This window comes from Ctenopharyngodon idella, chromosome 2, assembly GCF_019924925.1.
Source record: "Ctenopharyngodon idella isolate HZGC_01 chromosome 2, HZGC01, whole genome shotgun sequence".
NCBI classification, from domain to species: Eukaryota; Metazoa; Chordata; class Actinopteri; order Cypriniformes; family Xenocyprididae; genus Ctenopharyngodon; species Ctenopharyngodon idella.
In genome coordinates, this window is record NC_067221.1 from 37,871,494 (window position 1) to 37,898,549 (window position 27,056).

At 35.1% G+C, this 27,056-nt stretch overlaps 1 protein-coding gene across 1 annotated transcript in view; it reads left to right on the top strand.

Moving 5' to 3' along the window:
- sema6ba (sema domain, transmembrane domain (TM), and cytoplasmic domain, (semaphorin) 6Ba) overlaps positions 1 to 27,056 on the top strand; it is a 145,473-nt gene that overhangs the window by 101,123 nt on the left and 17,294 nt on the right. Inside the window, exons 6-13 of the mRNA XM_051869932.1 lie at positions 789 to 887; positions 3,617 to 3,707; positions 4,012 to 4,131; positions 7,354 to 7,442; positions 10,176 to 10,393; positions 21,950 to 22,081; positions 23,292 to 23,441; positions 24,797 to 24,976. Of these exons, the coding sequence (XP_051725892.1) occupies positions 789 to 887; positions 3,617 to 3,707; positions 4,012 to 4,131; positions 7,354 to 7,442; positions 10,176 to 10,393; positions 21,950 to 22,081; positions 23,292 to 23,441; positions 24,797 to 24,976 (1,079 nt within the window). The remainder of the gene's footprint in view (positions 1 to 788; positions 888 to 3,616; positions 3,708 to 4,011; positions 4,132 to 7,353; positions 7,443 to 10,175; positions 10,394 to 21,949; positions 22,082 to 23,291; positions 23,442 to 24,796; positions 24,977 to 27,056) is intronic.

Below are 27,056 nucleotides of genomic sequence, written 5' to 3' on the forward strand. Positions count from 1 at the left end.
CACACACACACGCACACACACACTCTATGTTTTTGTTTGTCTCTCTCCTTCACTTTAATTAGGATTTAAATGACTTTGTTAAATGACATGAAAGTCAAATGCTGCCAAGTCATTGTGATTCAAAGAAGATCAGCCTGGCAAAACAAATACACAGAGTTTGAAATCATTTCTGCTGTTTCCACACAATAATTAATAGGAATAGTCATTTCTATTGTGCTTATGCATATTGAGATAACATAATTATACAAACTCTCATTCTCTCTTTCTTTCAGTTTTAATCCTAAAGCTTTTTGGTTATTTCCAGATTTTCAATATGTTCTCAGACCTTTAAACCCTACTGTATTAGTAATATTAATAAAATAACAACAGGGCAAATGAACTATACAAGTAATGTTAATAAATATTAAATATTTATGATCATAAATAAATCTATAATAATTGTATTTTATTTTAAATTCTATTAAAATATTTTATTACGTTGTTTTGTATTGTATTTTATATTTCAGATTATTTTTATTTTATTACATAGTTCATCAGACATGGAATCATCATAATACTACAAACTACAAAATATGTATCATGTTATTCTTGGAAAATATAGTATTACACTTCTAATACTATAATATGACACTCTTTCATTACTATGGCAAAATACAGGTGACGCTCATTAACACTCGCACCAACGTCCTCACTCCGTTCCCACGGCTCTCGGCCCCGCCCTGCTTGCCACAATATATATATAAGTATAAACAAGATTAACTTTTCCTATTTCTCTCTGTTTACTTTAGGAGGAGTGTCGTAATTATATTAAGGTGCTGTTGAGCCATGATGGAGGGCTGTTTGTGTGCGGGACGAATGCTTTCAACCCGCTGTGTGCCAATTACACGGTGAGTGTTCCTCAATGCCTGTAGACTTCACTGTCTCCCCTGTGTTTACCCTCAGCAAACATGTAGAGCGTGTAAAGTGTAATACTACAAACATCACAAGATCCAGTTCTGTTCATCCTACTATATGTAGAAGAAATTCTACAGGAACTCATTGTTTTAATTTGTTGCATGTATTTGTGTATGTACAATATGTGAGATTTCAGCTTCGAGCTGATTCTTTTTTAATGAGTCAGCCTGAAAGACTCAAATCTTGAACTTTTTTGTGTATATTTAAGTACACTAAAAAAAAAAAGGTTTAGAACCAAATTGCTAGTAAATTTCACAATTAATTACAAAGAAATAGCAAATAAAATTTAAAGTTTTTAGAGTACATATAGTGTATATATACACTGTATATAGTATATAGAAACAGTTATTGTTCAAGTACTAAAAGAATAATATTTGTTAATAGGATCGTTGATAAATCAGTACCACACTGTAAAACTCAATAAGTTCAGAATAGTCAAAGCATTTGAGGAAACTTATTACCTCAAAACATTTAAGTAAACAAACTAATTTTTCTAAGTTACTTAAACTTTTTGTGACAAGTGGGCGGTGCCAAGAGCTGTGGGAGCGGAGCAAGGCCACTGTGGTGCACAGGTGTCTCTCATTAACAATCACGTCACCGGCATCCCTTCGTTCCCACAGTTCTCAGCCTCGCCCCACTCATCATAATGTTAATTACAGACAGTTCATTTATGTAAACATCACATTCAGATCTTGGTTAAATGTTTGATAGCAAATAACACATGCTATTATAACTCAAAGAGACTGTCATTATATATTTGCATGTATATAATCAAACAACATACAGTAGCCCATCCTCAACCTAACCACAAGCTCTACTCTTCACCACAATGGTAACCCTACAAAACTAACATAACAGAATGCCCTGTAATCTCAACATAACACAACATTAAACATTAACTTATGTCTCTCTATGTTAATCTTGTGCAAAAACACACAAAATAACACATCAATTCAACATTTATTTATACAGTCTGAAGCAAAGCAAGCTGGGAATTAGAAATGTGCTGCAACTCAACTCAATCATATTAAGTTCAGCTTACTACAATGACATTTTGAGTTCATGCAACTTTTTCTATTAAGTAAAATGAACTTTCATTATTATTTGAGTGAAGCAAACTCATTTCATTTAATTAATTTCACTGTTCGGTTTTACAGTGCATTACATTTCTTGTGATTCTCATTGCTAGTCAACTTGGTTGCAGTGCACGATTTTACATGTTATTTACATATTCTGCATTGTTTGCAACATGTCACTCACCTACTAAACATTTTTTTCTCTTACAGTCCAGTCATTAAGAAATGCTTTGTGAATCAGTTTCACCGAATCATTAAAAAGAATCAGTTCAGTAGAACACATGGATTAACACTGATGAAAGCGGATGAACATTGATGGAAGTGCAGTCGACTCAATGATTAAAACTCAATAAATGGATGCACAAAATTACACTGAAGGGCTCAGAGGAGATGATGTTCATTTTAAGAGTTGAATCAAATGTGTTAGTGGTTTTGTGGCTGAATCTGTCAGGAACATGTCTGAATTATATGTCAACCCAAAATCAAATGTTAAAAATAAGAAATTGTATTTTGCATTAAGAAAATGGGCATTAATGACCAAACAATTCATTTTCTTTAGAGAGATAATGACTTTGGTAACACTTTACAATAAGGTTTCATTTGTTAACATTATTAACTACATTAGTTAACATGAACTAACAATGATAAATACTTCTAAAGCATTTATTAATTTTAGTTAATGTTAATTTCAACATTTACAAATATCTGTTAATATTATTTAATGAACCTCAGCTAAAATTGAACTTTTTGAACTATTGAAATATTGAATTGTTTTAATTTTATTTAATTTTAATTGAATTCCTTTAACCAATATTAACTAAAAGGACCATATTATAAAGTGTTACCAAATGTTTAGTTAGTCATTTAGTATTGAATGCTTCATTTTCTTAATGCAATATATGTTCTTATTTTTCTTTGGATTTTGGGTGAAATTTGATGTGGGCATTTCCTCATTTTCAGGCCACATCTCATATTTTGCAGTTAAATCTGAAATTGTTTTGGTAACAATTTAAAATAATGTTTCATTAGTTAACATTAGTGATGTAAGAATGAACAATACTTCTACAACATTTATTAATCTTAGATAATGTTAATTAACTAATGCACTGTGAACTAACATGAACAAACAATGAACAGCTGAATTTTTATTAACTAACATTAACAAAGATTAATAAATACTGTAACAAATGTATTGCTCATTGTTAGTTCATGTCAGCTAATACATTAACTAAAGTTAACAAATGAACTTTATTGTAAAGTGTTACCTCTTTTTTTACAGTATACTTTGACATGAAAGCCGTACTGTTTTATTGTTATAAATAAAATTGAGAAAACCCTTCTGGAGACAGGTTGGTGGGTTTGTTTTAGTTGTGAGATAAATGGACAGACAGTTGTGTTTGAAGGGTCCATCTCTCACACATGCACACGCTCACTCACACTCTCCACTGTTGCTGGAAGCGTGTAGAAATGATAGCAGCACTTGTGAATGTGTTTGGAGATACTGTATGTGTGGTTTATAACAGCTATCATCCTCTCAGAGAGTGTCATATCCCATCCTCACAAAGAGTATGTGTGTGTTTGTTCAGAGAGACACTCTGGAATTAGTTGGAGAACCCATCAGCGGAATGGCCCGATGTCCGTATGATCCCAAACACGCTAACGTGGCTCTGTTTGCAGGTAATGGCACACATTTCTGGCCATATAATGACTCTAACCTAACCTCACATTATTCACATAATGTACTTTTTTTACCACTCTTTAATCTGTGATGATAATAAGAGCCGTACACCCAGTAGATGCACAACATAATAATATTTAATAACGCCTCATTTGTAGATGTTTTAATTTGCCTCCATAAATGTGTTTAACCTTTTCATAATATCATTATGCTCAAGGACTTTTCAAACGCATATATCATCATGGCACAATGTCGATGCTCACTTCTGGTTATTGACCACTGACCTCTGCCCTTTGACCCCAGAGGGCAGCTTATTCACAGGCACAGTGACTGACTTCCTGGCCATTGATGCTGTCATTTATCGCAGTCTAGGAGAGAGTCCGGCCCTGCGCACGATCAAGCACGATTCCAAATGGTTCAGAGGTACTGTAATATATATATTTCATATTGTTTTATATATATATATATATACTGTATATAGTACTGTGCAAAAGTCTTAGGCATGTCAGTATTTTCACCCCCCCAAAAATGGTTTGGTTTCCCCAAAAAAGGTCAGTTTCTTCAAGCGTCTTGGAGACACGCCACAGTTCTTCTGGATTTAGTTTGCCTCAGTTTCATCTGTTTCTTCATGTAATCAGAGAAAGACTCAATGATGGTGAGATCAGATCTCCGTGTGGAGCACCAGCTGTTGTCAGACTCCTTGTGTATTCAAAAATCTCACTGGATTATTACAATTAATGGCAAAATGAATGTTTGGAAATGTGAACTGATATTTCCTACTGACACACTACAGCAAAAGATATAAATAACTGGCTTAAAACTCTTTTTTGGGGGTGAAAATACTGACGTGCCTAAGACTTTTGCATAGTACTGTATATATTTAAGAAATATTTACATGTATTTATATTTATATATATAATTTAAATTATATAATAATATATAATTGATTGTCAGATTGTCAGATATAAGTGACTGTGTTTTGTTGTTTAAACATCTTTATAATGTTAGTTGATCTATAACGCGCGATGGGCGCCGCCATGTTGGTTTGCATCACAATTCAGAGAATCGGATCTGTCGGATTTACATAACGTAAATTATTACCAAATCCTCCCAAATTACATAAAAGTAAGTGGCCGGTGAACTTGGAGAAGAATAGAGTAATTTTTATAGTTACCTACACAATGTGTATCTGATATAAATAAAACACATTGTTAAATTATAATAGAAAGGATTATTAATAATGCTTCTTCCATACATCAGTGTGTATTTAACAAACTATAAATGTTTTTAATGTGTATTTAAATGTCTGAAACCTAAAATAAACATTATATGGTTGAAAACACTGAATAGTTGTGATATGAAATTTGGCGTTAGCCAAAGCGTGAAAGCACTTTTGAATTTAGCAGTTGATCAAGTGACGCACTGAATGTTCTGATCACACCGGTGTGAACGTACGTGTCAAAGGGTTAAAATCGATCACGTTTTGGGGGTGGAGGGGGGACAAATTGAAACTGTGGGGAAAACAGAAACCTCGTGGCTCTGGGCCTGGCTTGGCAATACAAATATATTAAGATTATTTGTCATCTGTTTAGTTCTTTATTTCTCTCTCTCTCTGTTTATCTTATTAAAGGAATGTTCTTAGGCATTTGTGGCATACCACAGAAAGTAATTTTGATTCATCCCTCATTTAAAAAGTAAAAAAAAAAACAGAAAATATGTTTAAACATGCTTAATGCACTGAGGGTTTTTTCAGTGCTTTCATCTGCCACAACAAAGAACACTCCCATTCAAACATTTTGGGGTCAGTAACATTTAAAAAAAAAAAAAAAAATTATACTTTTATTCAACCAGAACTCATTGATCAAAAGTGATAGTAAGGACATGTACAATGTTAGAAAGAACAAAATCTGTATCAAATAAGTGCTGTTCTGAAATTTCTAATAATAATATGTAATATGTATAATATGAAATAATATGAAATGTTTCTTACCAAATCAGCATATTAGATTGATTTCTGAAGGATCATGTGACACTGAGAACTGGAGTAATGATCCTGATTATTTAATCAAAGATCCTTGATTAAATAATTATGTTCACCAGTCTTGGTGAACATAAGAGACTTTAAAAAAAAATAATAAAAAAAAAATAGTTACCAACCCCATTCTTTTGAATGGTACTGTAATTTTTAAAATTATCTTTATTTGGGGACTTTCTAAAATAATTCAAATCATTTGAGAATTTTTTTTTAAAACATATTTTATTAGATGTTGTTCTAAATTGTCCTTTTGAAGTGGACTCTTTGCGTTGCATGGACTTATGTACTGTACAATGTACTGTAATTCCTGTTGGAGGAGTTATTAAAGCTCAGCTCTGTTTAAACAGTGTTTTGTGGATGTGCAAAACTACATTTTTCAAAATCAACTTGTTTGACTATTTTAAAGAAGCCCTGTATAATTTGTTTGTTTCATGTCTACTAACTAGACATGCTGTGTTTTACCATTGTGATAAATGGACATCAAGTATGGCCTTTCAATAGGACAACTGACAGATAATCAACAAAGAAATACGTGAAATAACTTTTTATTTCAAAAAACTATCCACAAAAAACAAACACTTGTTATGCATGATTGCCCATACCCATTCTTAGTTATAACATGTCCCACATGTCACCTTCTTCAGATGGATAAAGAGCAAAAGTAACTGGGTTTAATCGGTCATGACAGTGTTAACACTATTTTTGTGTATTATAAACATTATTTTTAGTGATACAGCAACAGATTCAAATGAGGGACAAGTCAAACTTATTTTCTGTGCTAATGCTCACATACACTGTCAATAGCGCAGAAGCTGCACTTAACCTGGACTATTCCTTTGAAGTTGTTTCAGGAAATGTTTACTGTAGTAAAATGGATTGCATCTTCATCACTCTGCAATCTACCTGTCAGTCTGAAGTAGGGTTTTGTTTTGTGGGTTTTAAAATAGTTTGAGGAAGCAGTTCACAGCAGTGAATTTTGAGTGTGATTTCACACCAGACACACAGAGAGTGCTAACAAAACCAAATGGGATTTTTTTATTTTGTATTTATTTATTTATTTATTTTTACCTGAGTTGTTTTTCCACAAATATGTGAGACCTTGTAACCACAGGAAACTGCACAGAGCTCTTGGAGCCTCGTTCGGATGAGAATAGGGTGGAGGTGTGTATAATTTAGAGCTCTCTGTTTGAACTTTGAATGCTGGAGAGCTATGAGATGAATATATCTATAAAAGAATCATTCAGAGAGTAAGACCGACATCCCGTTTTGAGCCACAAAGACCTGCGTCTGCTTTATAAAGCACATTCTGCTCAAGGAGAGAGAGAGAGGAGAGGCCAAGACCTCCGAATGTCCTCTCTTCACTCTCTTTGCTTTATTTAAGAGGACATGCATGTTTTATGAGGACGATCTCTGCCTCATTCACTCGTGTTTGTGCCATTCTCTCGCTGTATATCTCTTTATCTCCCTGCCTCCCTCTGGGACTGTGCATATGTTGTTTGTTCAGATGAAATGTCTTTATAATGACTGATGAGTGTTTACTTATTTGAGCTTCAATTTCTCCATAGGATGCCTTTAGAAAATTAAAGCCTGCTTTTGTGTGTGTTTTGCAGAGCCTTATTTTGTGAGTGCCGTGGAATGGGGGCCTCATATCTACTTCTTCTTCAGGGAGATGGCCATGGAGTTCAACTACCTGGAGAAGGTAAGAAAGAAATATACAGGTGGACATTTACGCTGCCATTCAAAAGTTTGAGGTCAGTAAGATTTTTTTAAAGAAGTTAGCTTTTATTTGATTAAAAAAAAACAGTAAAAACTGTAATATTGTGAAATATTATTACAATTTCAAATAACTGTTTTCTATTTGAATTATGTTAAAATGTAATTTATTCCTGTGATGCAAAACTGAATTTTCAGCATCATTCCTCCAGTCTTCAGTGTCACATGATCCTTCAGAAATCATTCTAATGATGATTTGCTGCTTAAGAAACATTTCTTGTTATTATCAATGTTGAAAACAGTTGCTGCTTAATATTCTTGTGGATTTTTTCAGGATTCTTTGATGAATAAAAAGTTCAAAAGAACAGCATTTATTTGAAATAGAAATTTTTGTAACATTGTAAATAGGGTTGTCAAACGTACCGGTACCAGTTGGTGATAAAACGGTGCTATGTGTGTACAGTACCAGTAGTATCAAGTACTGGGCATATTCAGGACCTGCTGATAGACGCTGCTTTCAGACGCTCTCATTTGTGTTTGTTTGAGCACTCTGAGTGTCAAAGGTTTCTATTTACAGCGTGTTTTTACAAGTGTTGATCATTGTAGCCAATCTTAGTTGTATCTGTTGAGCGCATGAACGCAACGGCCTATCAGAGGTGCTAGTCAGTAAGTTAGTCACACAAGGTTGAAAACACACAAGGTTTTGTTTTGTTCAATGCAAATCCTTTCATTATAACCAACAAAGTGTAAACACGTTAATAGGAGATTCATTGTACAATTAAGACAATTTTATTATAACAGGAGTTTTGGCGCGAGTGCAGAATTCAGTGAGCTTACGCTTTAGAGGTTGACAACCATAGTGGTTATAAACGGAGGGCTATTGTCTTGCTTTCTGTTTATTGCCCATTCACAATCTGAATACAAGTTTAGTTTCTGGATTGAGAACCATATTTAAATGTGCGATTATTGACAGTAAAGGCCAATTCACACCACACAGACAAATGGCAACAAACACCAACAAACAAGTTGGCTGTTGGATTTAGAATTTTATGAAAAATAACTGTCATGTTCACACTGCCCCAACAGACACTGACAAATGCTGATTGAACATGTTTAGTCAGGTGAAAACAAACCCCAACCGACGCCAACAGGTGCCGACAGGGGTAACACACTGATCAGACAAAACCCAGCTAATGTGTTTGTTGGTGTTTGTCTGTGCGGTGTGACTTGGCCTTAAGAGCCAACGGACAAGACAAAACAGGACACAAAATTTTTAAAGTACTTAATTCAACAGATTTTCCTCTGGTACCGAAATTGGTACAGAGAACCGCAAAATTGTACTGGTATTGGTACCGACTACTGATATTTTGGCAAGCCTAATTGTAAATGGCTTTTCTGTCACTTTTGATCAATTTAATGCATCCTTGCTGAATAAAAGTATTAATTTCTTTGAAAAAAATCTTATTGACCTAAACTTTTGAATGGTAGTGTACACATCAACGACACCTACTCAGTGTTCGGCAGTTTGACCATCCAGTTACTGTTAATCAATAAGGTGTAGGATATATACTATTACTCCTAAACACCAGAAGATCTAATTATAAGAGTAAATAAGAGTTTTTGAAAGTATGTCAGACCTACCATTATCATTTGAGTGGCACATTTTAGCATGAATGTCTCACACACTAATGCAGAGAGTGTGTGTATGAAAAGCACCTACAGTAGCTGTTTTTACATGGACCCTAATAATCTGTTTGTAATCGGACTAGTAACACAGTAACCACATCAATCGGAATGATTTGGCCAATTCCAATTTAAATGTAATTCGGATTGTAGGACTCCATTCGACATGTAATACTTGATCGGATAGAAAACTGAAACTGAAAAGCTCTGCGCATATGCAATGACGTAGAAATGGCTTAATGATTTATGTCACATGGGTCATGCTGTTGTTGTTGAATATAGTGTCATAAATGACTTTCGTGTCATTTTAAAGTTCTCCTTCCATTCATTGTCTGTGAAGTGATGCAGGATAATGTCCCAGCAGTCCTTGCTTCAGACTTTCATCCACAGATGCCTTGTTTTGTGTGCGGGAAGGGGCGTTTTTACTGCTTGACAAATATAAGCAGCACAACACAAAGTGTCATGTGCTCGTCGTCTCTTAATTAGGACCCAAAATAGAAAAACAAAGAAGCAATGGTAGGATGATGGTTAGTATGCAACAACAGCGGGAAACTATTTTTGTGCAATGTGCATGTCAAAAGATTCATTCCAATTTGAAGCTTGTGACAAACACACACAGCAACCCAATTCTGAAGTTTGATAGTGCCCCGCCCTGTACTCAGAGGTCAGCCAATCATAACAGAGGTCATTTACATATTAAAGGTACAGTAGAGTAAAGGTCCAGTTGCAAAGGCATTTTTAATTTAATTGTCATAGAGAGGTTAGAAAATTGCTAAGTAAAACTAAATTATGACTGCTTTTGGCACAAGAAGCCTTTACTGACATTACGAGTGGAATTCTGGGGGAGAAAAAAATGCAGAATATGGCCCCTTTAAGTTTTTACACTGTAGTCAAAAGACTGAATTCTCACGATTTAAGTGTTAGGTTGAAAATCAGTTCTCCAGTGAATAGTCACTTTCATTCTGGTACTAAAAAGAGGTTGTGTGAAATAAAAACGGAACTGTTTTCTTTTTGAATGTGTTTGTGTGTGTGTTAGGTGATGGTTTCTCGCGTGGCACGTGTGTGTAAAGGTGATTTGGGTGGCTCTCAGCGTGTGTTAGAGCGCCAGTGGACGTCGTTTCTGAAAGCACGTCTGAACTGCTCAATCCCTGGAGACTCACACTTCTACTTCAACCTGCTGCAGTCCACCAGCCCCATCATACGCATGCAGGGCAGAGACGTCATACTGGGGGTCTTTTCAACACCCTCAAACAGGTACACACACTCATACAGGATGAATACTAAAGAGCATGGTTTGATCATTTGCAGTATAGTGGAACGATCTGTGTGTGTCAATGATGAATGCAGATGAGACAGTAATGCGATTCAACGGCCCTGATGCAAATAAGGACAAAAACCTTTGAGGAGGTTATTTCCTCAAATCATATTGGCACCATTTATTGTCTTATCAGTTTCCGTTCCAAGATGTGTCCGGTTACTATTTTTTGTAAAGCACTGTGAAGGTGAATTTCTCATGAACATGTCTGCGCCATATTTCACACCAAAATCTTGTGAAATGCATGTATGTATGTATATGTATATGTATGATTAAAAAAAAAAAAAATAATAAAATAAATAAATAAATAAATAAATAAATAAATAAATATAATTTATATAAAATAAAAATTAAAATTAAAATATAAATAAATAAATAAATAAATAAATAAAATAAAAATAATAAATAAATAAAATTATAAATAATAAAAAAATTTAAATAAACAAATATATATATATATATATATATATATATATATATATATTTGTTTATTTAAAATTTTTTATTATTTATAATTTTTATTTATTTTTATTATTTTATTTATCTTTTTGAATTATTTTTGTTTTTATTTTTTAATTATTTTTTTGTTTATTATGTATTATTTATTCATTTTAAATTTTTAATTTATTTATTATTATTATTTGCTTGTTTATTTTTTATTTTATTTTATTTTATTTTATTTTATTATTTTATTGTATTTTATTTTATTTTATTTTATTTTATTTTATTTTATTTTATTTGACATGACAATTAAGCACAAAAAATTTCCACCAAAATTCTCAGTAATTATACGGTTGTGAGAATGAGATTTTTCATTATAGTAATGAGGATGAAAGTTCTTAACTGTCATTAAAAGAATGTCCTAAAATAGGCTTGTTTTTCTTTAAGCAAAATATTACTTCTTCTGGTGGTGGTGGTGAAATATGATCTTGACATGTTTTTGTGACATTCGCTGCTTAAATGTGTAAAGATTACGAAACATAACTAAATTGAAGGGAAATGGAAAACGGTTCTACACACGCACGTACGCTCGTTCCTCTGTGATTTAGCTTCTTATTAGTCTGTTTTGAACCCGAGCAGCACGAATGAATCCAATTTCAAGGCAATTTGGATTTTGTTCTTTTGATAGTCTGCCTAAAAGGGGCTTTTTTTTCTCCAGAAGAAAGACAAAGCGAAGAGTCATGAGAGTTTGATTGTCTCAGGAGAAAGACTGTTTAAAATTCAGTTATCAGGGATGTTAAGAAATGCCATAAACACATTTTAACAATGGGCAAAACACTGATCTGCTTTCCACGGGGTTGTAAATGGCCAGTTTACATTGTGCTGTAGATTACAGTAGCAGTTGTGACATCTGTCAAAATGTGCAAAGAAAGTGAGAGTCAGAGAAAGTGACGGAGTGCTAGAAACAACCTTTGTGTGTGTCTGTATACATCTAGAGAAATGTGAACTTTCTCCCATTCATAAGTAATACATGGAACCTTGTTCTGCCACTAAATAAAAAAATAAAATAAAAAAGGTGATTGAGACTTTTTATCTCAAAATTCTGACTTTTTGTCTCAGAATTGTGAGATTTAAACTCACAATTGTGAGTTATAAAGTCAGAATTGTGCGATATAAACTCGCTATTGCCTCTTATAAAGTCAGAATTGCGTGATACAAACTCACAATTGCGTTATAAAGTCAGAATTGCGAGATATAAACTCGCAATTGCCTTATTAAAGGAGAATTGTGAGATATAAACTCGCAGTTGCATTATAAAGTCAGAATTGCGAAATATAAACTCAAAATTGCGATATATAAACTCGCAATTGCCTTATTAAAGGAGAATTGTGAGATATAAACTCGCAATTGCCTTATTAAAGGAGAATTGTGAGATATAAACTCGCAGTTGCATTATAAAGTCAGAATTGTGAGATATAAACTCAAAATTGCGAGATATAAACTCACAATTGCGTTATAAACTCAGAATTGTGAGATATAAACTTGCATTTGTGTTATAAAATCAGAATTGTGAGATATAAACTCAAAATTGCAAGATATAAAGTCACATTTGCATTATAAAGTCAGAATTGCAAGATATAAACTCGAAATTGCATCTTATAAAATCAGAATTGCTTGATATAAACTCGCAGTTGCATTATAGAGTCAGAATTGTGAGATATAAACTCAAAATTGCGAGATATAAACTTGCATTTGCGTTATAAAGTCAGAATTGTGAGATACTCAAAATTGCAAGATATAAACTCGCAATTGCGTTATAAAGTCAGAATTGCGAGATATAAACTTGCATTTGCGTTATAAAGTCAGAATTGTGAGATATAAACTCAAAATTGCGAGATATAAACTCGCAATTGCGTTATAAAGTCAGAATTGCGAGATATAAACTCGCAATTCTGTTATAAAGTCAGAATTGTGAAATATAAACTCGCAATTGAGTTATAAAGTCAGAATTGTGAAATATAAACTCGCAATTGCGTTATAAAGTCAGAATTGTGAAATATAAACTCGCAATTGCGTTATAAAGTCAGAATTGCGAGATATAAACTTGCATTAGCGTTATAAAGTCAGAATTGTGAGATATAAACTCAAAATTGCGAGATATAAACTCGCAATTGCGTTATAAAGTCAGAATTGCGAGATATAAACTCGCAATTCTGTTATAAAGTCAGAATTGTGAAATATAAACTCGCAATTGAGTTATAAAGTCAGAATTGTGAAATATAAACTCGCAATTGCGTTATAAAGTCAGAATTGCGAGATATAAACTTGCATTTGCGTTATAAAGTCAGAATTGTGAGATATAAACTCAAAATTGCGAGATATAATCTCGCAATTGCATTATAAAGTCAGAATTGCGAGATATAAACTCGCAATTGCGTTATAAAGTCAGAATTGTGAAATATAAACTCGCAATTGCATTATAAAGTCAGAATTTTGAGATATAAACTCAAAATTGCGAGATATAAACTCGCAGTTGCGTTATAAAATCAGAATTGCTTGATATAAACTCGCAATTGCGTTATAAAGTCAGAATTCCATGATATAAACTCACAATTGCATTATAAAGTTACATTATAACATGCAATTGCGAGTTTATATCTCACAATTCTGAGAAAAAGTCAGAATTGCGAGAAAAAAGTCAGAATAGCGTGATATAAATTCTGACTTTATATGACGCAGTTCTGACTTCATAACTCGCAAATTTGAGTTTATATCTCACAATTCTGACTTGTTGAGAATTGTGTCAGAATTGTGAGATAAAAAATTGCAATTTCCTTTTTCATTTATTTCATGGCGGAAACAAGCTTCCATAGTAATTTGAGTGCACCGTCTTTGTATATGTATAAAGTCTTTTCTAACTCATTTGCTGACAGGCAGGTTAATGACCGCTGTCAGTTGTTTTACTCAGCCAGAATTTTTCTTCTGATTGTTTATGATAATTGTCTTACAAAGTACCGTGGTATTACCATCTGATGCCATCAGTACAGTACCGCCACAGGCTGATTTGCACGAGAGGTGAGAAGACTTTTATATCTCTGTGGAAACTAAAAGCCCTCCGAGCAAATATGGCATAACAATTCAAAAATTTAAATAAGTGAATAAGAACTCCACGTGTGATTGACACATACAGTAGATGTAAAATGTCTCTTTGTCGTATCACAGAGCAGTTATACAGTTCCACACAGCATACCTGGAAATACCTCAGAAGAAATGATCTCTGGAGCACACAAAACACTAAAGATTTGACTTTGAATTCCACATTGACTTGAACACACTGCTTTGCCACAGCATGCCTCCTGAAACAACAGGATTTTTTTGGTCACATGCTTGAAATAACTCCCAATAGAGAATAGACATTTACATACTGTAGACCCAAAATAAAAGGGGAAGAGAGAGATAAAGAGACGGAGAGAGATGGCAGAAGATACTGAACAACCAGCTGATAATGTGAGCTTTTTATGAAAGGGAATGAATCGGTCTGTTCTGTGCTGAGCTAAATGGATAAACAGTCAAGTACATAATAAAACCAGCCCAAATGTTGTTCTATCTGCTCTTTGTGTCGGTCCCGAGAGCTCGTAACACACTGTAAGAGCTCTCACTAGTCTTCCAGGCTCCACGGGTAAGTGTGCGTTCAGTATGATATACTGCAGTCCATCAGGCAGATGATGAGGGCCGTTTTCAGTAGATTACCTCTCATTGTGTTTGTATGATTAGAATAAAAATGGGCTTCGTCATCAGCTTCCAGTGGAATGTTTTTGGTGTTATATCTGCTCTGCTAGATTTTTCATTATAGGAAAGAGTAAATTCTAGGACAGCTGTTGAGAAAGGAAAGGGGTCAAGATGAATGAGAAGTTGGATATTTAAGGAGAAAATGTCATGAAATGGATCGTTTTTATGCTTTTGTGACAACATTTTCTGAAATATACAATTATATATGTGTGTATTGCGACTGCTATTGTTTTTTATGTTTGATTCTCTCAATAAACCACGGGAGGCTGTCCATTACAGTGTTTTTACCTCAGGTAATCTACTTTAATCATGGTACAAATCACTGTAATGCACAGCCTTGATTGGCTTACTGCCTTTTTTAATAATAATAATAATAATAATAATAATAATTCTTATTCTTGTTCTTGTTCTTCTTATTGAACAATAGTAACAATTTATTAATAGATACCTAATATTTGAATTATTATATTATTATGCTATTTTTGTTCTTCTTATTATTATTATTATTAATGATGATTATTAATTCTTGTTCTTCTTCTTATTATTATTATTATTGAACAGTAATTCTATTATGTATTAATAATTTAGTAACTATATTAAAATATTTTTGTTTATTAATAATAATAATAATAATAATAATAATTGTTATAATTATTGAACAGTAACTTTTTTTTTACTAATATTTTATGTTACCTGGTAGTATTATTATTGAACAGAAACATTTTTTTACTAATATTCTGTTACCTGGTATTATTATTTTTATTATTATTGAACAGTAACTCGATTATGTATTAATATTTTAATAACTGTATTAGTATGTTTTTGTTATTATTATTTTTTTTATAATATTTCATGTTACCTGGTATTATTATTATTATTATTATTATTATTGAACAGTAATTCTATTATGTATTAATATTTTAGTAATTATATTAAAATGTGTAATAATAATAATAATATTGTTATTATTATTTTAGTAATATTTTATGTTACCTGGTATTATTATTATTATTACTATTATTATTATTGAACAGTATTTTTTTTTTTTACTAATATTTCATGTTAGCTGGTATCATTATTATTGAACAGTAACTCAGTTATGTGTTATAATATTTTAATAGCTGTATTAATATATTTTTGTTATTATTATTATTATTTTTAAATAATATTTTATGTTACCTGGTATTATTATTATTAATATTAGTATGTTATTATTATGGAACAGTAACTGATTTCCATAGTAATATTTAACTGTCAACAGCCAACGTCTGGTGCAAGATTTGTTTAATCTGATGATTATTATTATGGAACAGTAACTGATTTCTATATTAATATTTAACCATCAACAGCCTACAGTTAGGATAATAAACTATATATTATCTGGTGCAAGAATATGATTTAATTAATATTAGTATTAGTATTATTATTGAATAGTATAATTTATTTACTAATGTTATGTCACTTGGTATTATTGTTGATTTTGTTGTTGTTATTATTATTATTATTATGGAACATTAACTGGTTAACTGATATTTATATTTTTGTTACTTGGTACAGTTAGGATAATAAACTGTATTTTTGACGAGCTAATTGTTTATTCTGCTTATTATTATTAATTCAAGTTATATTATTGTTATGATTATTATTATACACATAATAATAATAATCACAATACAAAAATACAATTGTACAAAAATAATGAAATGTATTAATAAAATGCCACAATTCTAACTGTATTTTTTAAATACTTTAAATGAAATCTTCATTTTCGTAGTAGTTTTGTATCATGTGAAAGGAGAGCTTTTGTGTTCTCACTCTAGAGTTATGGCTGAGCTTCTAAGCCAAAGTACAAACAGCATGAAGCCCCTCCTGCTTTCTGCTGTGTCCATTTTTCTCATTTAGTCCTCATTTCTCAGACCCCCGTCGTGTCCTGCCTCAAATGGACGCGAGAGGCTTTGCTGCAGAGCTTTGTGTGATGAGGTGATCTTGGCCCGTTCACCTCAAGCCCACTGGGCTGGTCAGTTACACAGGCACAGCGCCAGAAAGCCTTTAAAGTAGTGGACGATAGGTGACCAGGGCCGATTGCCAGAGAGAACAGGGTGAAAGTAGAGCTCGTTTGTCTAGCTTGAGGTTTACAAGGCTGTAGATCACTACATCTGACAGCTCATTGGCTGGATTAGAGTTGGAGGCCATAAACTTCTAACAGCTTATTGGCTTAAGAGGTGTTCTCAAAATGGCTCCAGTTTGGACCCCGTCTGCCTGTCTCTCTTTTTGCAACGGCAATAGCCGACAACGCATTTTTATACAAAATAAAAAAGTTTTTTAAAGGGTTAGTTCACCCAGAAATTCTGTCATTAATTACTCACCCTCATGTCGTTCCACACCCGTAAGACCTTCATTTATCTTCGTGACACAAATTAAGATATTTTTTATAAAATCCGATGGCTCAGTGAGGCCTGCATTGCCAGCAAGACAATTAACACTTTCAATGCCCAGAAAGCTACTAAAGAAATAGCGACTTTATTCAACAATATCTAGTCATTTCAAAACACTGCTTCATGAAGCTTCAAAGCTTTACAAATCTTTTGTTTCGAATCAGTGGTTCGGAGCGTGTATCAAACTGCCAAAGTTACGCCCCCCAATGGTGAACCAATGAAATTTCATAACACTTATGACGTAACGAAGCCTTGTTTACTGAAATAATGTGACTTTGGTGGTTTGATACACGCTTCGAACCACTTGTTCGAAAAAAAAAAGATTTGTAAAGCTTCGAAGCTTCATGAAGCAGTGTTTTGAAATCGCCCATCACTAGATATTGTTGAATGAAGTCATTATTTTGTTTTTTTTGGGCTAATTTAGATTAAAATATAGATTAATTTTTATTAATTTTTTATTAAAGCTACAAAAATTATTCAGTCAAGAGCAGTGAGTGATTTTCTTTTTCTTTTCTTCTTTGATAAACATTAATGGCAGACTGTAGCAGGTTTATTAGGCTGCTATCACTTTAAGACCTGCCACACATGACACAGATCTGCATCCTATTTTCCCAAATAACTCTTTGTGTTCATTTAAGACTTTATTTAACTCATTTAAGACTGTGCTTACGAGGATACTTGACAAAATGGGCATTTTGGCATAATTTTGTGTTTTTGTCTGTTCAAGCACGAAAGAGAATTCAATGTGGCTGATGTCATGAGAAATCGAGTCCCCCCCAGGAATCGGGTCTCCTTTAGGACCCAGGCAGTAATGCCTGATCAAAAGTTGTTATCGTGATATCTTGACTAATTGTAACCTGTGAAATGAGATATCACGACAACAACTTCCTTCCTCCAGTCTTCAGTGTCACATGATCCTTCATAAATCATTCTAGTATGCTGATTTGCTGCTCAAGAAACATTTTGTATTCAAATATCTTAATATTTACTTTACTTTTGTGTTCTGCAGAAGAAGGAAAGTCCAACAGGTTTGGAACAACATGAGAATGAGTAAATGATGACAGAATTTTCATCTTTGGGTGAACTACACTTTTAATTATGAGCAATAATAATAGTGATGTTTGCCTTAGCAAACACTTCTAAAAAGTCACAATGTGTCAGAACATTGTGTTATTCTTTAAATCACCTTCAATTTTACAGTCACCTGCTGAGATAAAATGAGAGAGCTGTCAGTGCACTAATGGCTCTTGCTGAACATCATTGTTTGTCCCTTTATTCCATTAAATTGTTGAGGTAATTATAAGGTTGTGCTACTCAGGGAAGAGCAGGAGAGGTGGGAAGGGAGACGGAGATGAAGATGCCGTTCAGTGACATCTCTGTTAATTTGGTGTAATCTTTGGCACAGATGTCCTCCATAAGGGCGGCAGGCGGCGGGCTCAGGCCGATCTCCAAATCAGTCCATTAACACCATGCCCACTGCGCCGTTTCTGTCCATCAATCTGCGTGCATTTTCCAAATTTTCCAAATGAGACTCTTCATTCCCAAAGCCCTTCAATTACCAATAGCCCATATTTAACAGATCAGACCCCGTATTTTCCGTGTATCTATTAGTGGAGAATATTAGAGTGGAATTGAGCAGAAATGGAATGATTAGAATTGAATGAGCAGACCTCATCATATCCGAATGCGATGATTGCTCTGCAACTGTCTTATCTACTTCATTTTTATTTAGTCACTGTGTGGAAGGTGGAAGGACTATGTTCTTTCATTTGCACTCTCATTGTGATCAGGATAATGTAGCTATTGTGTCAAACTCAAGCTTGCATCAAAATTATATTCCCTACATGATTCTATTGGTTTTCTTTTCGGTGTCTGATTAGAAAATTCAGCTTGTTAATCTATATAATTATAAGCTCTAAACCTAGTGAGCTGCCATTGTCCACTCAAATATGAACATTCTGTCATCATTTACTCACCTTTGTGTCACTCCAAACCTGTATGACTTATACAAAATAATTTACATTGAGGAATGTTGGTAACCAAACACTTTCGGTTCCCATTGACTTCTATTTTTGTCTGTATGCATATAAACGTCTGTAAGTCATGGGTCACAGGTTTTTGAGGATGAATTATTTAATGGATTTACCAAAGTTGTCAGGGTTTGTATAATCAAATCTATGAAAGATAGTTTGCTTAGTCTGAGGCACTTTTTGAGTTTTGTTAGAAGTGCAGGGAATTGGATTTGCCACAATGGATTTGTCATTTAAAGGATTAGTTCACACAAAAATGAAAATTCTGTCATTAATTACTCACCCTTATGTCATTCCACACCTGTAAGACCTTCGTTCATCTTCGGAACACAAATTAAGATATTTTTGATAAAATCTGATGTCTTAGTGAGGCCTCCATTGACAGCAAGATAATTAACACTTTCAGATGCCCAGAAAGCTACTAAAGACATATTTAAAACAGTTCATGTGACTACAGTGGTTCAACCTTAATATTATGAAGCGACAAGAATAATTTTTGTGCACCAAAAAAACAAAATAACGACTTTATGACAATATCTAGTGATAGGCGATTTCAAAACACTGCTTCATGAAGCTTCGAAGCTTTACGAATCTTTTGTTTCGAATCAGTGGTTTGAAGCGTGTATAAAACTGCCAAAGTCACGTGAACCATTAAAATTTCGAACTGTTTCAAAACACTTATGATGTAACGAAGCTTCGTTTACTGAAATAACATGACTTTGGCGATTTGATTCACACTCTGAACCACTGATTCAAAACAAAAGATTTGTAAAGCTTCGAAGCTTCATGAAGCAGTGTTTTGAAATCACCCATCATTAGATATTGTTGAATAAAGTAATTATTTTGTTTTTTGGCACACAAAAAGTATTCTCGTCACTTCATAACATTAAGGTTGAACCACTGTAGTCACATGAACTGTTTTAAATATGCCTTTAGTAGCTTTCTGGGTATCTGAATGTGTTAATTATCTTGCTGGCAATGGAGGCCTCACTGAGCCATTGGATTTTGAACGAAGGTCTTACAGGTGTGGAACGGCATGTGGGTGAGTAATTAATGACAGAATTTTCATTTTTGGGTGAACTAACCCTTTAAGATAAAGGACATTGTGGTTTAGATCATTTTCGGTCTAGCATTGACCCAGTATTGGCCAAATGCTGTCCAGCATTGGCTCAGCAGGTCTAGTGTCAGATGAGGGGTGCAGACAAGCCCTCTCCCTCCGGTTCCAGCGGGACACCAGACAGAACTCGCCAAATCTGTCACCGCGGTCCAAACACACATGTTCTCAGAGCAGCTGAAGGGACCATGTGTGACCTCAGACACAGCCCAACATCCGGCTCCTGTGTTTTACAGTCTCATTCTGTTGCTTTTCCTCTTTTTCTGATTCAGTTTTTTTCTCTCTTTCTTTTAACATGTTGTTATTATCATCACACTGATTTCTGTAATTAATCCCTTGTTAATTTGCTCATGTTTGGGCTGTTGTTGTCCCTCCAAACATTTCCTAGAAGAGAATGTCATTATGGATTTCTTTTTTAGTTTAAGGGAGTTTTGCAAAAGAAAAGTGAAATTAAGAACAAGTAAAAACCTATACATTTGTTATGAATGAGTCAGAGCAGTCTGAAGGTCTGGCCCAGTTGGTGGTTGTAGCTTGAAAGCTCTAGGAGTAATTATTATAGTAATAATTTATAAATCTAATATACATCCTTGCTGAATAAACCTTATTAATTTCTTTAAAAAAACTGACCCTAAACTTTTGAATGTTAGTGTATAATTCTAAGTATTAATTTTGCTTATGCATCAGATCACACTTGAATGCCATTCAGTTCACTACTAGCCTTTCGATAAGATTGTTGTTTTGCCTGAAAGCTGAAATCTGGTCAGATAAGAGGATCCAAGTTTCCCCAACAGTCCATCTGACCTCCCACTGTTTGGAGGTGGAGGGGGGAGAGAGACAAGCTGCCCTGGAACACATGGTGAACACCTGCAGACCAGAACACACACACACACACACACACACACACACACACACACACACACACACACACACACACACACACACACACACACTATAGGCTGTACAGCCAGTGAGAACACTTGCCCATCCTTTTACAGTCATTTTACAGTTTCCTTCTGTGTTTGACTGATATATGATTTCCTTTGTATTTTATGCACATCAAGATATAATATTCTGCTGATATATGTTTTCTCTCAGTTTTTAGTTTTTAAAAGGAAGAATTCACCCCAAAAAATAAAACTGTCATCATTTATTCACCCTCATGTCTTTCCCAAGATAGGTGTATTTCTTTAATGAAACAGAAAATGTTTTGAAGAATTTTTGCTGCTTTTTTCCATACATTGAAAGTATATAGTGACTAGATGCTATCAAGCTCCAGTAGACTACAAAGCACCATGAAAGTGCCATAAGGCTGTCCATGTGCGTATTGTTATAGTTATACTATAGCCTGTGTGTTATAAAATAGCCTTAAGTAAATATGGTGAGCTTGTTGAGTCACTTGAATTTTCATCAACTTGAATTTGCGCTTGAGTTTTTATCCTACTGATGTGAGTGGCTGTCGAGACACTCTATAATGAGATGCTGTAGAGGCAGATTGGTCGATTAGTCTGTCAGCTGCAGAAAAACTAATAGTCCTGTTGTGACATGTCACTTTGGCTTAGGGTAACAGCGTGTGTGTGCTTTGTGAAAAGGTGTGAGACTGTATGTGTGTGTGTGTATGCATGTGTTTGAGGTGTGGGTTGGATCAGTGATGTGTCTTGACCCTCTTGCAACTCTGTGACTACCCAGCATCCCCGGCTCGGCGGTGTGTGCGTTTGACATGCAGCAACTTGCACGTGTATTTGAGGGCAGATTCAAAGAGCAGAAATCACCAGAATCCATATGGACACCTGTACCTGATGAACTGGTACCGAAACCCAGGTATCTACCTTTCTATCTTTCTAGTATCTATCTAGTTCTGTCTGTCTGTTTGTCGTTCTGTCTGTCTATCCATCTATCTGTCTGTGTAACCCCTCTTGTTCAAACCACCCACTCTAATCGAGACTCAAACCTGGGTCCGCCGTCATGGGAGTCGGCGCTCTAACAAGGAGGCTAAAGACCGCAGTCTTTAGCGTCAATTGCTATAGCGCCTCTTGAGATCAGGAGAGTGAGGTTTACACGCACAGCTCTTACCGGCCTATGTCTGTTACACTCACCCCCCTAAACCTCACTCCCATCTGGATCACGGCACCAATGTAACCCCTCCTGTTTGAACCGCCCGCTCTAAGCGGGACTCGAACCCCGGTCCGCCGGCATGGGAGTCGGGCTCTCTAACAAGGAGGCTAAAGGCCGCAGTCTCTGTGAGGTTTACACACACAGCTCTTACCGGCCTATGCCCGTTACGCTCATCCCCCTAAACCTCACTCCCATCCGGGTCACGGCACCAATGTAACCCCTCCTGTTCGAACCACCTGCTCTAAGCAGGACTCGAACCCTGGTCCGCCGGCATGGGAGTCGGGCTCTCTAACAAGGAGGCTAAAGGCCGCAGTCTCTGTGAGGTTTACACACACAGCTCTTACCGGCCTATGCCCGTTACGCTCATTCCCCTAAACCTCACTCCCATCCGGGTCACGGCACCAATGTAACCCCTCCTGTTCGAACCACCTGCTCTAAGCAGGACTCGAACCCCGGTCCGCCGGCATGGGAGTCGGGCTCTCTAACAAGGAGGCTAAAGACCCCAGTCTCTGTGAGGTTTACACACACAGCTCTTACCGGCCTATGCCCGTTACGCTCATCCCCCTAAACCTCACTCCCATCTGGGTCATGGCACCAATGTAACCCCTCCTGCTCGAACCGCCCACTCTAAGCGGGACTCGAACCCTGGTCCGCTGGCATGGGAGTCGGACTCTCTAACAAGAAGGCTAAAGACTCTGTGAGGTTTACACACACAGCACTACATCCGTTAAATCTGTCTGTCATTCCATCTGTCTATTTATCTACAGTATCTGTCTGTCTGTCTATCTATCTGTCTGTCTGTCATTCTGTCGTTCTATCTATCTTTCTAACTATCTGTCTCTCTGTCTATCTATCAAATACTGAAGTGTTTGGTTTGGACATTTGTATCGTGAATGCGGTTCTTTTACTTTTCTAGGCCTGGAGGATGTGCTGTCCAGGGTTCGAGATTCAGCTCCTCAAACGCCCTTCCTGATGAAGTGCTGAATTTCATCAAAACTCATCCTCTGATGGATGAAGCAGTTCCTTTGCTTGGACACAGACCCTGGATAGTCAAGACCATGGTTCGGTAAGATGCATAGACCTACAGAACACAGAACAAAAACCCAGGTGTTTTGGAAAAATTATCAATAAACCAGGGTCCTTGTTATATGAAGTGTGTTGCTAAGAATTTAAAAGGTGAAGCATAATTCTCAAGGCCTCCTAAAAGCTGTGCTGCTTAAACTGAAATTGGCTGAAATCTCAGGAATCAAAGCTTAGGCTCTGCTGTAGTATGGCTAATGTTAGCAGCACCTATACTCAAAGGACGTCATTCTGTGAACAATCCTTTTAAGAGCGCTGCTACAGTGTCTCTCAAGGTTAGTGTGAGGAAAAAACGTTAGTTAAAATATAAATCTGAACTCCAGAATTGCTTCTGTGGAGAGTAAATTGCCCGAGGCCTTCAGACTCAGTGAGTAACCGAAGTAAAACTTCTCTACAAGGAGAAAAAATCTAGCAATAAATCACCCTGCTTTTTAAAATTTGATTGAAATTGCCACCGGGTCCTTTCATGATAACTAGAGGTAAATTGTCACACAAAGAAGAGTGGTACTCAGGTTGTCTCAGTGGAAGAAAGGTGAACATTTGATTCATGTTCAATAACAGACCATTTTGGCTATTAGTGAATTGCTTGTCACAAAGATTTCAATGGCTTGAAGAAAAATAGTCAGCTCAGGTCTTTCAATCTTACGACAAAGTAGTAAATGTACACAGAAAGTTGGTGTAAGCTATCAGAAACTCCTCTGTGTTTTCTCTTTAAATCCAAATAAGCCTTTTTACACCTAATCTTCTCAAGTCTCAACAGAGAGAGTATTTACAACTCAAATCTCTCACATCCCTTTTTAATTATTTCTTAAGCTGTATTAAGAATAATACACCAAAAATTGTTTAAAACAGATATCACCAGCTCTAAAATCTGATTAGTTTGAAGCTATTGTACAATAAATGACAAATGTGACCATCATTTACCCCATTTACTTTAATGCATGTGCACATTTCATGAATGTTATTCAAAAGAAAAAATGTCTTTGCAAGGTTCATTCAAAATGTAATAACTTGATTTTACATCTGAAAGGACTTTCTTATTCCTCAGACTCATAACTGGGACGTGTGAGTGTGGAAAATAATACAGGGTTACATTTTTTTTTCTTACTCAATATTTTGTTTCTTTAGTACTTTATGGTTGCAAAATGGTTTGCAAATGCAATTTTGTGTGCTATTTTATTTGGCTACTTTAAACGGCTTACAGTTAAGGATGATGAACTATATTCTGGGCTGAAAATTTGTCTTTTATTGTCTTTCATCATATTGATGTTGCAACAGTTTTATAAAAGCAATAAGCTTCTATAATGCTGTGCATATTGCTTTATTTTCCTCACTTTTAAGGTACCAGTTGAACACTATGGTGGTGGACACAGAGGCAGGCCCCCACCGCAATCGAACTGTGGTGTTCCTTGGATCCACCAGGGGAACAGTTCTCAAGTTCCTTATCACACCCAGCCCAGAGAACCCGTACTCCAACACCAACACCTTTCTGGAAGAGCTGGAGGGCTACAACCCAGAAAGGTGATGAGATTTTTTTTTTTTTGCTTGAAACACTACAGGCAAAACCATTGTTGTTTCAGGAACTGGTCAATTTTGGTCTATTTTGCTTGCTTGCATAACTTTTCTTCTGTCAGACTAGTGGAAAGGAAACATCCAAAATACACATTTAAGTGTTTCTTTTATTGCGCTTTATCTATGCACACATGTACATTTCAGTTAAAACATTTATGTTAAGGGCCGTTTTCTCAAAATGAGTTTTTGTTTTCTCATACTCTTAGCCAAAAATGTTTACTTCAGCAGCACTTACATACACCAAACTTTCCAGTTTTACTTATTTAACATAAAATTTCTAATAATTAAAAAAAAAAATGGTGAAAATGTTTTGAAACTGGCATGTAGTTATTCTTAACAACAATGTATTTTAAGAATAAAAAAATTAAGAGATGAGAAAGTATCATAAATGAACTCTTTATTTATTGGCAAGCAACATGTGCACTCTCTTAGAGGTGATTAGGAACTACTAAATCTACTAAAGAGCAGTGAGTGATTTTCTCTTTGTCTTTTGTTTTTGATTAACATTAAAACAAACGGCAGCAGGTAAATTAGGCTGCTGTCACTTTAAGACATGATGCACAGATCCAATATACTGTTACACATGCAACATATTTCCCAACTTTTTATGTTTACTTATGACATAACCGACTGTGATTATGTGACCGTTTAGGCGGGAACCCTAAGCCCAAAGTATACTTTGCTTGACCGTGTTCCACCATCTCGTATAGAAAGATGCTTGGGGAACATTATCTCTTTTGTGGCTTAATGCAGTTTTAATAACTCTTTTTATTATCAAGCACATCCTGCAGTTTAGCAACAGCAGACTATATTTTACAACAATCACTGATCTAGCTGATTTGGACGTTATGTCTGGGCTTTTAGGGAGGAAAGAAAGCACACCGCTGTGAAGAAAAGAAATGCACTTAAATTGCACAACTCCAGTTTCTTGCTGTCATTGCTAGGGTTGCTTTGCTCTCCGCAAAGTCGTTGCTAATGTATTGAACTTTTCAGAACTGCCAGTGCATGTAGTGAAGCAATTTTAACCACGCATAAAAAATTGTCTCGGCTCTTCTGATCGGCCTTTATGGATACCGCAGATCAAGCTATAAAGCTATTATTGACGGATCACCGCCGATCAATCGGAGCATCTTTAATGGAAATGTATGCACATTTCTGCATATTTAATTTAGATAATGCCTCATTTGTATATTTAAATATAACATTTCAGAATACTTGTAAAAGTTTTACCCTGTTACCTGTAATGTCATACACTAAAAGCCCGTTCACACCAGGGACGATAACTATAATGATAACGATAGTAGAGTAGAGTCCACACCACAACTATAACGATAACGGTGTTGGAATCACTTTCAGAATTACTTTTTCCAGCTGATGAACAGTCAAAACATTGACAGCCAATCAGAATCCATCCTGCTTTAAAGCTGCAGACAAAACTGCAGCGCACTTAGAATAACAGAACGATATCGTCTGCTGGTGTGAACACTAATATAGTTGTCGTTATAGTTATCTTTATAGTTATTGTTCTTGGTGTGAACGGACATTAAGAATATGACAGCTTAAAAGGTATACATCTATGCTGCCTTCAAAAAAGATGAAGGCATCATAGTAGACTAGACATAATGCAGAAATTGGATTCAAACATAGCTTGCTGACTTCCTGCCTTCCTGATAAGACAAACTTGTTTCAGTATTCGGACACAGGCTTTAAAAAGTAAGATCAAGTTGTTTTTGTCCTTAGCATCCTTTAATCTTCTTCCAGACTGAATTTATTTAGAAAAATCCATTTTTATCAAGCAGTTTCCCACAGTTGTTTACTGTTGTTGACGTTTAGCCTTGGATTAAAAACTTTAGCACAGTCAAAGAGAAAATGATATTCAGTATCAAATGCAATGGTAGGAATAAATCCATGCTTTTTATCCACAAACAAACACACACAGCACCTCTGAAAATGTCCTCAAAAGCTAAAGGAGCTAAAATGATTCAACAGGGTTTCTGATTATTTGTGTGTGCGTGCGTGTGTGTGTGTT